At 38.0% G+C, this 14,043-nt stretch overlaps 1 protein-coding gene across 21 annotated transcripts in view; it reads right to left on the reverse strand.

Moving 5' to 3' along the window:
• Positions 1-14,043, reverse strand: part of CLEC16A (C-type lectin domain containing 16A) — a 170,462-nt gene that overhangs the window by 147,868 nt on the left and 8,551 nt on the right. For all 21 annotated transcript variants that reach the window (XM_065030473.1, XM_065030478.1, XM_065030477.1 and 18 more), the window contains exons 3-10: positions 13,780-13,913; positions 12,679-12,827; positions 11,935-12,040; positions 9,924-10,047; positions 8,886-9,060; positions 7,273-7,326; positions 5,705-5,818; positions 172-400 (exon numbers count right to left, since the gene is read on the reverse strand). In XM_065030473.1, the coding sequence (XP_064886545.1) occupies positions 172-400; positions 5,705-5,818; positions 7,273-7,326; positions 8,886-9,060; positions 9,924-10,047; positions 11,935-12,040; positions 12,679-12,827; positions 13,780-13,913 (1,085 nt within the window). The remainder of the gene's footprint in view (positions 1-171; positions 401-5,704; positions 5,819-7,272; positions 7,327-8,885; positions 9,061-9,923; positions 10,048-11,934; positions 12,041-12,678; positions 12,828-13,779; positions 13,914-14,043) is intronic.

Below are 14,043 nucleotides of genomic sequence, written 5' to 3' on the forward strand. Positions count from 1 at the left end.
ATTTAACATGAGACAAAAATATGACCAAAGACTGAAACAAATGTAATAGTCCCATGTTTATTTACCTAGTGCAACAAGAGAACAAGTCACATAAGAGATCACAACTAGATCCACACAGTAAATTGAAGTATCCAAATTGTAAGCATCATTTTTATTTACTGGTGTGCTCACCTTCATTTTCACTGCTTGTTCGGATGCCCTTTGAACTCGCTTCTGTACCTTTGGTTTTATCCAGGTCATCTTGGTTCTCTTCTGATCCTCTTTCCTCTTCATCTTCTTCACCAACATTTTTATAGTTGGGTCTTTTCTGCACCCTCTTCTTCCCCTTGTGTTTGTTGATTTCAAGAGACCTCTCAAGTGTTTCTGTTGGTTTTATGAAACATCTGATACTTGACTTTGCCTGTAATTTATAGAGTTTACACTGAGTTACAGCAACACATTTTTAACTCTGATAAAGAAACTTCAGGTCATATAAAACAGGGTTTTTAGAAAGGAAATTAGCATACCACTTACAAATCTCAAATCCATTTGAAGAAAGCAAACTTCAAGTTGTATCAAAAAATCAGTAGAATAATTACCTCCAAAGTAACATATTCTAAAGACCTCTCATTAAAAAGATGCCATCTTGAGAAGATATAGAACTACTTACCTATTTCATCAATAGAAGTTTGGGGTTTTTTTTTCCCCCATCTTTGAACTTCCTTAACAGGCCAAACAACTAGTCCATACAAAATTAAAACACCTTTTGCAAAAACAGTGAAGGCAGTAAAATCCAAAGTGTTTGTTGATAGCAATTTAATAGGCTGAAGTACGCTCTTGAAATGTCTTTGGCATTAGAAATGACAAAACCCAATGCTCTATGCCATGAGGTTTTTTTAATCCTAAGCTTCCCTCGACAGCATACTAGTCCTTGTGTAAGCTAGAACAAATGGCACCAAACATCAACCTTTTTTGGGGGCTCCAGGCATTGCCTTACCAAGTCGGTAAAACCAACACCCCTTCATTTGTTAGGTTTTAATATACTTGTGTTCTAAACAAAGACACCAGAAATTTCTCTTTCAAGCCAAAACACTGTTTTCGGACAAGAAGGCAAACAGTATTCAGTAAATACCCAATTTTCCTAATTATTAATTTACAGAGCAAGAAAATTAATTTAGGTGACACATTCTTCCCAGAGGAAAGATTTCCAAGAGTCCGTACCATCTTATTAATGGAGAACTACGTATTCTTACAGAAAGACACAAAACACTGCATGACGTTCTCTAACTAGCAGGACTAACAAAACGTGGTTTCCTACAATTTTGTGGATTGATTGTGAGTTGTGATGCTCTGAGCTCCCTTCTCCCTTGCCAGGCCTGCCAGCTGGATTACCAGAGTACCTGTTCTCTCTCACCCAGAGCTACAAACACCCATCAGCCAAACCTCGCAGTTACTCAGAAGTGAAACGCATGGTGTGAGGGCTTCCTGCCAGCACACACTGCTACAGAAACTCCATCACCTTTCAGACCTCAATACTCCAATCGCATTTAGATGCTGGTTAAAGAGTTAACAATTTAAGAGCAAGTGAGAGAAACTAAGCAAGACTAAATACAAAACTGATCCCATTCCTTGCCTCAGGTGACTCAAGTACAATAAGCATTGAAGGTGAGTGCATCAGAGACCTCAGAGACTGGAAGAATACCTCCCTCCACTTCATAAGGCACAACTGTACGTAAAGATTAAGAGATTAGGAAAAGACCTGGAAAGAAGCCTTCTACAAATCAGAAGGCCAAGATGTTTCTCTGAATTTTCTGACTTCTTTTTAAAAAGCCTTTTATAGAAATCTTGCATAAGTCACCTTACACTTGGCACTGAAACAAACCATATAGTAGGAAGAATCTTTCACAACACAAAAAACCCCCCACAATGTGGAACTCACCACTATTATGTCCCCCGGAAACCTCACTATTTTTAGTCTGATCAAACTGCAACATAAGAAGGTTATAAAACAACCAGAAGGACAACCAGATTACCTTTTATTGATGGCTTCTGGTCAGAAAAGTCAGAAGAAAAGGGAAGAACACATTAAGTCCTATTCTTCGGGGAAAAAAAGTGGAATGCAAGTTGCAGAATGCATTTTCCCTTTCCTGCATTCATTTCTCACAGTTGCTTCCCAGAATCCTGTAGCTACTTCCTTCGTGAAGACCACATACCTGTGACACCCTTGCATTTCTAATATTTTGCAACAGCAGAGACCACTAGACAGCAATGTGCTCATAGGCACTAAACTATGGTCTGGCCCCTCTCAAGAAAGAATGTTGAGATAAATTCCACATATATATTCTGTTCTGCTAAATATAACAAGGCTATACATTTCAAACATTCTAAAATCAGACTTAAAATTAATTTACATAGAATATAGTTTACCTAAGTTGATTATACAGTTTGAGATACTGCTATTTTATATTTTTAATATGTCTTTCAACCATATTTTCAGTTACGGTTTATCTTGTACAATGTGTGCTGGTAAAATAAGGCAGTACCAGTAACAACTTTTACAGGAAGGAGAAAGTAGGTTAACCAAGAAACATGAAGTAGGTAGAACTGGCCCACATCCGAATTATGCAGGAAAAGAGATTTCACAGGAAGCAAGGTAAACCTCGGCGTGACGACTGCTAACAAGCTTAAATACGTTCTGCCGGCTACACATATTCAACTCTCATCAGAAGAGTATTTCTTCTGATGCCACCTACAAACATACTAATAAAACATGGCAAGAAAAGCGTATCTTGATTTGCTGTACTGTGAGGTGGAGAACCTGTTTAATGGAGGTTTGGGAATCATTACTGCCCAATGATGTTCAGCACATCTCCACAGGCAGGTTATTGCCAATTCATAAGCTGTGAGTAGTTAGATCTGCTGGTGACTTTTTCCACAAATTGATTTCCAGTGAAAAGTACCATTTGTTCCTGTCATGCCAACTACCATTGCTCTTTTGCCCTAAATAACCCTGGATGTGTTGTATTTACACACAGCAACCCTTCCCAGCTTTCAGTTTTGTTAAGTTCTCTTTACTCATTTAGTCTCCTGTCACAAAGACACGTGTCCCTGCTTCTGGTAATCTCAGTCCATATTCTCTACATCCCATTCCACCTTAATTCATCTTACTAGGAAGATGAATATAGCTATGAGGGCTTTAGAAACTACATATTAGTTAGAAACTGACACACTTTAAATATATCACGACATCTGAGTTACAAGAGAGGAGCGGTGTTAGGCACAGAGCAGGGGTTTAGAGATAACTGGGGCTTACCATAACACACAGAGATATGCTCAAAACAAAAAGCTTATGAGTATCAGAATGATTAGCATGGGAAATTATAACAGATAGGAAGTAGTAAAAGATAAATTTGGGCCTGACGTAAGAACAAACACAATTCTAAACTCAGTCAAAAAGTAAAATAAAGAACTTGCTCATCACTTTTCTCTACTAACCCCAGAACAAGAAATTCTAAAGTAGCTTCTGAAATAGCTTCCATTACTCAACAGAAGTTTCTAATTTCTCTGCAACATAACACACCACAGTAGTAACTTTGCAAAGACCAGCCCCTGAGACGGCTCTGTATCAACTCCATGCTCTGACAAGTCCTATCATAGAGCAACAAGAACCTACCTGACCTTTACTCAAGTTGTCTACACCTCCGTATCTACAACTGACTTGAGCCTCACTGCACTGAGTTGTACATCAGTAGAAAACACCATGAAATATATATGCAGTAGCTGTTCATATTCAACAACTGTGATCAGCTCACTTGATCTACTTGATCTGCTCTGGTGAACCTGCCTTAGCAGGTGCGTTGAACTAGATGATCTCCAAAGGTCCCTTCCAACTCCAACCATCCTGCGGTAGCTCCCTGTGTGGGAAGGAAGGCACGGTGCTCTTCTCCTGAGGGTCACTCCCTGCTCTTTATGCAAATAACCAACCTCCACCAGCAGACTTTCTGACAGCACAGGCTTCCCCCTCCAAGGTTGCAATGAAGAATATGTTTGAATTCACTAGAAATCGAAGTTTCTCCCATGGAACTCCTTTCCTCATCCACCAAGAGTGGCATCCCTTCGCACCCCCTGTAACAGAGCTTCATCTCTAGTAGTTCTGCTAAGTGTTTATCCTACAAAGCCAATACCCCTCCTATTTACTACCTGTTCAGGTATGACAGAACTCACAGTTTATGTACCATTAAGACACATCTTCAAGACCAGTAAGAAGGCAGCAACTGAAATAGTATAACAAATGTAAGAGAATAGGTGAACAGACGTTTCTAGGAAACCCCTAATAACATTAGTGCAAGCACACAAACATGCTACAGATATTTTGCAACTCTGTACAGCAACTACCGGGGGAAAAGAGAAACTCACTTCTGCAACAACTGCTGCCCCACCCTCTCACCACAAATTTCCTAATAACAAAGCTGCTTCGGCACACACAACACACACGACATTCAGTCCCCAGCTAGCACAGGGTCAGACATTCGCTCAAACAAGAGATTCCTTGATCTTAAAGCATTCAGCCAGCTCCACTATCCCTCTGTAGTTTTTTCTAAAGAAGATTAGATTCTAAACATCAAGGTCAACAGTACAAAACAGGAGAATCCAAAAGCTGCTGGCTAAGATCAGCCCATACACCTTCCACTGCACAGTGGGAAGAAATGTAGAAAAGCTGACTTGTGCCATGAAAGAGCTGAAGTATCTCCCCCTTGAAACTCCCAGAGCTACAGGCACTGCTGGGAAAGAACGTGGACAAGAACCCATCTACTGCTTGTTATAAATTAAACATTCAGTTAGTAACTAAATGTTTTAACCAGATGTTAGGGGACATGCTCGGTGTTTAAACAGAACTACAGTCAGATGCCTTTTAACCCAAATAACGTCACATCCTCTTCTTATTACCATCCCTAAACAGGCCTTTAAAAAGTAACATGCAAGCATTTCAAAGACTATGAAACCCACAAGAGAGAAAAAAAATCATATACCTGACACACATAAAAACCAGTAACAACAGCACCTAGCGACATGTACACAGGATTGAATCTGAAGGTAGAGCGGCGATGACACAGTGACTGCACTGCCATCTGTTCTTGGCTGCTCTACCTTCTCCCACGCACACCGATGTACACTTGCAGAGATGGTCACTTTTACTGCCAAAACACTGGGAATACTCAGACTAAAAATCTTAATTTCCCTCTATATTCAAAGGATTTACCATAAGGCTAGGTGTATTTTCTAAGTCATTTCTGCTACAAGTTGCGTAAGAACATCATTTCATAGGATAGTTGCAATGACTCATTTCTATTTCACTACCAAAGAGCTGGTAACAAAAACTGAAAGCACAAGACTGGATTACAAAAATGTCCCATCAATATGATGGAAGCCTTTGTGGTGTCTGCCCCCCACAGAAACAACTATTCTAATTTGTGTCCTGCACATTCTTATACCACTAAATGAATATATATGCATGCACAAAAGTATTGCAACCTTGATGAGAACCTAAAACCATAAATTGCACAGAGCATTCTGCTGCTATCATATCCAACAAGGGAAGTTGAAATCTCTTGCTGCTTTTCTCTCCTAAACAATCGCCTTAGCTCACCAGTTTCCAGATACCTGAGTTTTTTCAAATATTTTCTTTGCCTCTAAAAAAATTATTAAAGACTAGTTGGCCACTTACCGAGTTTTTCTGTACATCTTGCTCAACTTTAGAAGAAAACACTGAGAGGTCACCATTAAGTATAACCTCAGCCAATGAGTTCACCAAAGGGGCGTAATGTATAATTAGAAAAACCTGTTAAAGGAAAGGTAGAAAGAAATATCAGATATATATTACAAAACACATACAGTTTCACAGTTTCAGTCACTGAATATACGTCTTTGACCTCGTTGAACTGGTATCTTAAGTTTACATAGACAGTAAAGTACAACTGGCAACAGCAAGAGTTCGTAAAATCTGCTTCAAAACACAAGAGACCATAACCCTCTCTACAGGTATTTGACCCTTCTCTACCTTTTAAGCTATCTGATTTTAATAGTTTTTCATACTCTTCCTTCCTGGTAAGAAGTGTGAATTCTCTCTCCTCATCAGCTTTTCAATGAAAGTTGTGTGATATTCTAGCAAGGAACTCAAATTAAAACTACTCCAAAACATTGTTTTTGGAGAAACCACACAAACTGATCATGATACACCAGCTTTCTTGTATGCAGTGACTGGTGGGACTCCAGCACGTTCCACGCTGTGCACACAAGTACTTTGCAGTGATTCACGAGTCAATGTCATGCAATAAGTCGAAATGGATCAGAAGCAGCTTTCCTGGCTCTGAAATCACAATGAATTATGGTCTAGCCACAAAGCAGCTACATTAACACAGGAATAAGGGCCATACTGCCTATAATGCTAAAGCACTTATCCAGATGTGCTTCGGGGTTTTAACAGCGTACTCTGTTTACACCAACCACTATTTTGAGGCAAGGCGTGCACGGTTGGGCCAGCAAACAATTGCCTTCTGGACAGACCCGCCTCAGGTCCAGCCACAAGAGCCTCACGTCAGCTTACATCCATTCTCTTCACAGGAATATCAAAGCTGGATCCCTAAACAGCGGTTCTAGCTGAAAAATCCCCAAATCAATAAACCTAATTATTGCTTTGATAATATTTAGCTAAACTTGACCTCCACAGGTTTCCTGATTGAAGTCAGACCCATTCAAGACCTTTGAAAGCGAGGCAATTATTAGCATGCAGTGATGAACTATGGTTGGTTGGTTGGTTGTTTATTTCTTTAAAAAGCAATCAAAATAACCCCATGAGATCATTGCTCCCTCTCTTTTTCTACGAGGAAAAAGATCAAACCTGGAATCTCCCATAGGTTCAACAGATTCAAAGTGCAATACAGCATCTATGTAAATTTCACCTGCAATTTTGCTAAATTCTGTCCTAGTGTGTTACAGGGCTCCATCATACACCATTTGTCAGATGGTGTATGTAAACTATAATCACTGAATGCGCTAAAGGACACCTTGTCCTGTGGGATCCTCAGAATGCTGTCACCTCAAGTAAGAAGCTATTTGGTCGGTCCATAAAAAGACAAGTGATCTCGCTGCCCTTTTTTTTAATTCATAGGTTTAAAACTTTGTTTGCCGAACTGTCTTTAATGCCTTTGTCAAAACAGATGAAAATACAGTAACTTATAGATCATAAACATGCAAAACATGTTCTGAAATACGACAAAATATTTAAATACTTACTTGAGAAAGAAGATAGAGAGAAACTTGGAGACTTATTTTTGGACGCTCTCCACTCTATGGAAAAATGTTATGAAAAATGCTGATTTATTTATACAAACATTTACACTTCAATATTTTGTTCAAAACAGAACTTCTAATATTCTATTGTTCCATAATCTGCTACAAAATGCTCAGAAATCAGCATGCTTTTAAACATCCACTTCTTGTAAACTATTTGAAATTAAGACTCTGAATAAGCGTATCCCTTACTCTACATGCTTAGGAAAATCACTGTTAATTACTGCCTTTCATAGTCACTTCAGTAACTTAAACTGAACAGATGAGTATCTGAGAAGTATATTGGTTTTCACTGTGCTGCGATTCCTTCCAAAAGTACTTCTCAGTTAACATTCATTAAAGTCTGCTCTAAAAATTAGCTGTTCAGAAACAATTAACTATTACCCATGTAATAAAAACACGTTCTTGACAGACGCTTCTCTAAAGTAAATCATATTGGACAAAAATATTTGAAGTATAACTTGAGCACAACAGTGCTAAATTTATATATCAGTAGTAAGGAAAATGTTTCTAAAAATAAATTGGTGATACTTTAAAAACCATCACCAAATAAATTTATCATTTATCTCAAGAATTAAGAACAGCCCAGTTTTACAATCACAGATATATCTGACCTCATGATAAGACACATCTGCCCAAAAACAAGGGAATAAGCAGATTTTTGTACATGCATGAATGGAAAGAGTTGGAATAGCTGAAATGAAAACAGAAGTCAGGAAGTCTGCTTCACCTTATTTCAGTGGCCTTTGAGACTGTTATTCAGTCTTCAGTGCACACGCAACACACTGAATTCATTAACTTGCAACAAACCTGCCCTCTGGTTAATGAAACTATGCTGAAATTCATTAAGCGTCGTGCCTCTTAAGAACAAGCACAACTACAGAAGACTGAGAAGGGAGGGGGAAAAACAAACCCAAACAACAAACAGTTAAGTAATTTTTTTTTTTTTTAAAGACAGGTGAATACAGGAACCTGTACAGGTTTTAAAATAACAGTTTATGTTCCATTAAAAATTAGCCTTCCACTAAATTTAAAGGCTATGCTTTACCAACAAATTCAACTACACCACATTCAAACACAGCTTATCTGCAAATAGGAGAATCAAGTATCAAACCCAAAAATTTCTATTTTCTACCTGGAGTGAGTTTTTACACCACGGAAGATTTGCACATATACCGGGAAAAGGTATTATAATCTGCTTTCAGCCTGAGACAAGTTACTGTATCAGAAAAGGAAACTGCACGTCTCCCAGCATCGATTTAAACCCTGTTCCAAATGCACACCTCTGCTTGTCTCCACTACTGTTAGCATTTAACAACCAAGTCATCCAAAACAGTATTTGTTTGGTGAGTAAAATTTCGTCTGTTCTGCCCTTTAATTCAGGCTCAATGTATCTGCCCTACAGTCACCTCATTTCAACTGTTTCATGTAAAACACACAAACACAGATATCAGCAGCATTAACCCTACTACAGAATACACCTGCTGAACAGATCATTGTGCATACTGAAAGTAATAATACCTTTAAAAATTCCATGTGTGCATCTATCAGCTTACCTTATCTTGATTTACTAACGAATACACATAGAGTGGAAGAAAGAGTCTATTAAGTAGGTGGTCTGTCAGCACATCATTTAAAAATTCGCAATTAATGATAAGGATGTCATTAAGGTAATGTAAATGATCAAGATGTTCCGCTACCAGGTCACTCAGTTTGCCCCTATTTCTGTGCCTGAAAAAGAGTAGGAAGAAAGTCTCAGATATAATCATCAGTCTAACAAATTTAAGGAGAGAACTCATGTGCATTCCTTCCACAGATCACCTTGTGCAGACTGACTGCCCACAGATGATGTTTTCAGCAAAGTCAACTAATGAAGCCATCAAACAGCATTCGGGATTACATGTGCTTTAGGATGCCCATATCAAGTTTTCCCCCAAGATTTCAGAAGCAATGTTTTCACAAAACTTTGATTTCCACTGCCAACCATAAAACAAAGTAAGATTTGTTTCAAAAAAAATAAATCTATGTTGTATTTAACATCTACCTCTCCACTTCAAGAAAGCAAGGAACAGCCACCCACTCTAAGGTGGGGTGGGAAGGCAAACCAAGAATAACCTGGATCAACAAAATATTTCTATAGTTGATAGTGGAACATTACACAGGAAATTCAGGTCTGACATGTCACATATTAAGTAAATATTCCAGTTTAATTTTTTTTCCTACAGCCTTTTCAGAAAGCTGTTCTACCAACATGATAGAAAAAGAACACTAAAAGGACAAAGTTCATAAGATTAAGAAGCATAAAGTACCTTTTGTGTCTTCTGAATATCTACTGAATTTAGCAGAATTAAAACAAAGTGGAAGAAAAAGCATGTTGCCAAACACTAATTTACTTGTACAAATATTAGCACAGCCAGGGCACACAGCACTAACCGCTGCTACTTCAAAGAAACACTGAAAATCTTTGCAAGAATGAAAAGCTTCAACTGTCTACAAGGAAACTAACTTAACTGGACCACTATGACAAAGCAAGGAGAGTATCAACACCCAAGAAAAGCATTTCCATTCAATACCCAGTGTTTGTAAAAGCTTACTCTTCATCAGTCTGCACACAGTTATCCAGTTCTATCACGTGGCTTCCGATAAACCAAACCAGGTTGGAGAAATAAGGGACAGCAGTTTTATCTCTAATGTAATGCAGCATAGGTTGGTTGTCCACTGAAGAGAAATTGTTAAAAAGATAAATCAGTTGCCAATTTTTTTCAATTGATTTTTAAGAAACACAAGGTATCTTCTGTATTTTGATTACATGCTGGCTTTTCATATGAGTATATACCTGACATGATCTTACGCATGAAATGGACATCTACAAAAGCATCATATCAATTCTTAACTGGCTTGAATGAGCCTGATATTGATATATTTATATAGATCTGAAGAGAAACAAATGTAGTGGAATTCAGAAAGGTTTTTTAGCGCATTCTTTATTAAAAAGAAGAGAAAAAAGCATAAGAATAAAGCAGTAATGCTGAAAGTCAAGCTAGTTAGACTTACATGACACTGCATTAGGGAACACAGGAATCAGCAGTGAAGGAAGGGCAAAAGAAACAGACAACAGTTAACAGGATTAGGAACTGGGATAGTGACATCCTCCCAAAGGGTTTAAAAAGCTAAAGCACAAAGCATCTAAACTAAAAGGCAGGTGTTAGATCAGCACATATGCAAACGGATAGTCAGAAAACTACATAACCTGAACATCTGAGCTGTGTTTTTCCAACCCTATCCTCCATATCACTACAACATTCAATGAAAATTCTAGATAAGAACATTTTTTCTACCATAAAAATACTTAGTTACATAAATATATAACAAACAGGATATGAAGCCTGCACTTTGCTCTTTTTGTGAGCTCGTACCTGGGTTCACAGCTCCCTGAAGTAGAAAACAAGTGCCCATTTCTCAACATACAAAAGGCAGACGTGTCCCTCGCAATCAACACTATAAAGAACCTGCTATGCAGGCCGACCAGTTATTTGCAAAGCCAACTGTTCATTGTTTTCAAAATGATCTTACATTCTTCTATAATGAAGACTGTCATCAAATTGCTACTTAATCGATAGAAAGTTGTGTAAATTCAAAACATAATTTAAAATGGATTAAAGAATAAGAAGCCCTGCATGAACGTATTCCATAATACATGCTACCTTACAGCATGCTCATCTCAGAGGGAAAAGTTCTGAATACGCACCATTTTTTCTACAGAGATCACAGTAATATTTTCTGTCTATTACAGATTTTATAGACCCAAGAAAAATTTAGGGGGAAGTGACTTTTGGATGTTGTCTAGTTCAAATCCATTCTCAAAGAAGCCTTAACTTCAAAGTCCAACCAGGTTGCTAAGGGCCTTGTTTTGAAGAGCTCAAACAGCACAGATGCCCCAGTTGCTTTGGAAAGCCTGTTGCAGCCCTTAACTGTTGTCACGGTGAAGTTTGGTTTGGTTTGTTTGGTTTGCTTTTTCTTTAGATGCTACTGGAATGTCCAACACAGGAATGTGCGACTGCAGCCTCCTGGCCTTCACTGCACACCTCTGGGAATGGACAAGCTCTTCTTTAGACTGGAGTGACTGCAGGACCACAGAGTTCTACAGTCACATTCTAGTGCACTTCAAATCCAAAAGGAAGTGACATGGTCAGCAAGGTTACTGCTTCACACTTCATAAAGCTCAAGATGTTCAGTAAAAAAATACTTGACCTTCTTAAAGCATTTTGGTTTTGGAGTTGGTGGGGGTTTTTGGTTGGTTGTTAAAACACAGTCACATTCTGATCTCTGTTGAAGGGAACCTAAAGTTCCTTGCATACGCTTGATACTCTTTTTTTTTTGTAACCAGTTTCACCTGTGAAGAAACAATACTATATACAAGTAGATACTATAGCTTTGGGGTCCTGTTTCATAAAAAACAAAATGTGTATCTGAAGTCAACATCCTAAGCTTTCTAATCTCATTAATAAATGGACAGAAAACCCTTGGATGGAAATAATTGAAAATTAAACTACAATGAAACAAGCATTTTGTACACATGCATTTTTAAATATATAAAAAGCATACCTTTGTAGACATTTAAAGTTATAGTCCTAACAGCAATCCTGACCATGCTTTCTGGGTGGTTAAAAAATTTAATAGCTTCAGTGTACAAAGCAAAGTCATTAGTGTGCTGTAACAAGAGGAAAGAGAGTATTTATGAATTAACCAAAACATGTACAGAATATTTATTTGGATTCACTACGAAAAATACTTTCCATGTATTACTCTGATATTTTCATCTTAAGTTATCAAAATGATTCTACAGTGCACAGTCAGCTGCATATGTAGGTCTGCACTAAACGCTTTAAGTGCCAGAGCTTCCCATGTTAACGCTGCACATATTCGGTGCTTTAATGCCCTCTTCTGGCAAAAAGTGGAATGGAAAAATCCATTTCAACCTCTGGACTTTGACTAAGCCTCTTACAACCAAGTGGTGTAACAGAAAAGTTCTTGTTTATAAAAGCACAAGAAAACAAGGCATAAACAAGATGAATCCCCAGGCAAGCAGACTCCAGAACTACTGAAACAGTCCGATATAACACAAACTTTCAGATTTTTACTTTATTATAGTTGTACGAGGACAAAGACCTTCTTTATCATGCTTTTGCAGAGATCCCCACAAATGAATTCTCAATCACTGATATTACCTATATACGAATAAATGCAGGACATGCTGAGACAAGAGACTAAATAGAATATGTGCCAAATTACTATCAATTTCTAATTAAAATCCTCTTACCATTATACTGCAACTCTTTTTCAACTTACCTCATTATAAAAGAAATGTACAGTGTGGTTATTGAGTTTCAGGGAAAGAGTTTTCAAAAATGATATATAATATGCCATGATCTCTTCATCAGAAAAATCAAATTTGTGGACAATAATAGAATTTACATAGTTATTAGAGAGCAGGTAGTCTGAAAAACAAGAGACATTACACGGGTTAACAGAAAGAAAAAGACCATTATGCTAACTAGCTGTATGGAAAGTGCCAGCTAGCAACGAACTACCTGGTACTTGAAGATCCCAAATTTTAGCCAAACTCCTTCAGTGACGGCTTCAAGTGGCAATAAAAGGAAATTGTTCCCTACAAAGGTCTTTGCTCCCAAGAACAAGACAACCGAGAATATACTTCATCTCTCTCAATTTATATAGGCTTCGCAGCTAATAACACTTCAGACAACTATTTTTCTCCCACAGTCATGAACTCTGAAAGGCTTGTATATTACTTTCTCTTCATTGTACTTGTGGAGTACTTTAACTATTAATTCTCTATCCTCTTATACATTTCTAAACACCTTGAAGTAAATGTACGTGGCGGAATGCCAGTCCCAATGATGCCAGAATGGTCCCAGTACAAGTTCTACACCAGTTATCTCCAGCAGCAAAGCAAACATTTCAGATCACAACTAATTTGCTGACTTAAAGGACTCCTTGAAATATAGTAAATAAATGTTTTGGTAGTACCAAACAACTCCTTTTGTACTACTGAAAATTTATATGAAAAGGTATTTTGGAGTCAAATTGCACTGTATGTTCAGTAGCATTCAATTTAAAATATTGTTAGGTATTCATCTAGTTCTTTTGTGAAGGGGCACTAGCACTAAATTTTGCTAAATGAAAGGGAGGGTGACGACAGAGCACTGGAACAGGCTGCCCAGGGAGGTTGTGGAGTCTCCTTCTCTGGAGACATTCAAAACCCGCCTGGACATGTTCCTGTGCCACCTCACCTGGGCGTTCCTGCTCCAGCAGGGGGATTGGACTAGATGATCTTTTGAGGTCCCTTCCAATCCCAAACATACTGTGATACTGTGAATTCAACCAAATCTTCATCACTTAATGCTAAACAGTTTAAAAGTGTACCCTTACACAGTGATGTTTCATGGCTGATGTTCTCAAAAAGGATGTTCAGAGTCTGCAGGAGCTGTACACACACGTAACGGCCAGACTTCTGACGCAAGATGTTCAAGAAGAAAACAAACATATTCTTCTCCAAGAAAAAGCTGAAATAAAATAGAGGTGTCATTAAGTCACTTGCTGTATTTAACAGGAACATCATTTTACTAGGATCAGGGAAAATTCTAGGCAAGTTTGACAAACAGTATGTTCTACATTTACGAAGAATTATTCTGC

The sequence above is a fragment of the Columba livia genome, chromosome 15, assembly GCF_036013475.1.
Source record: "Columba livia isolate bColLiv1 breed racing homer chromosome 15, bColLiv1.pat.W.v2, whole genome shotgun sequence".
Taxonomy (NCBI): Eukaryota; Metazoa; Chordata; class Aves; order Columbiformes; family Columbidae; genus Columba; species Columba livia.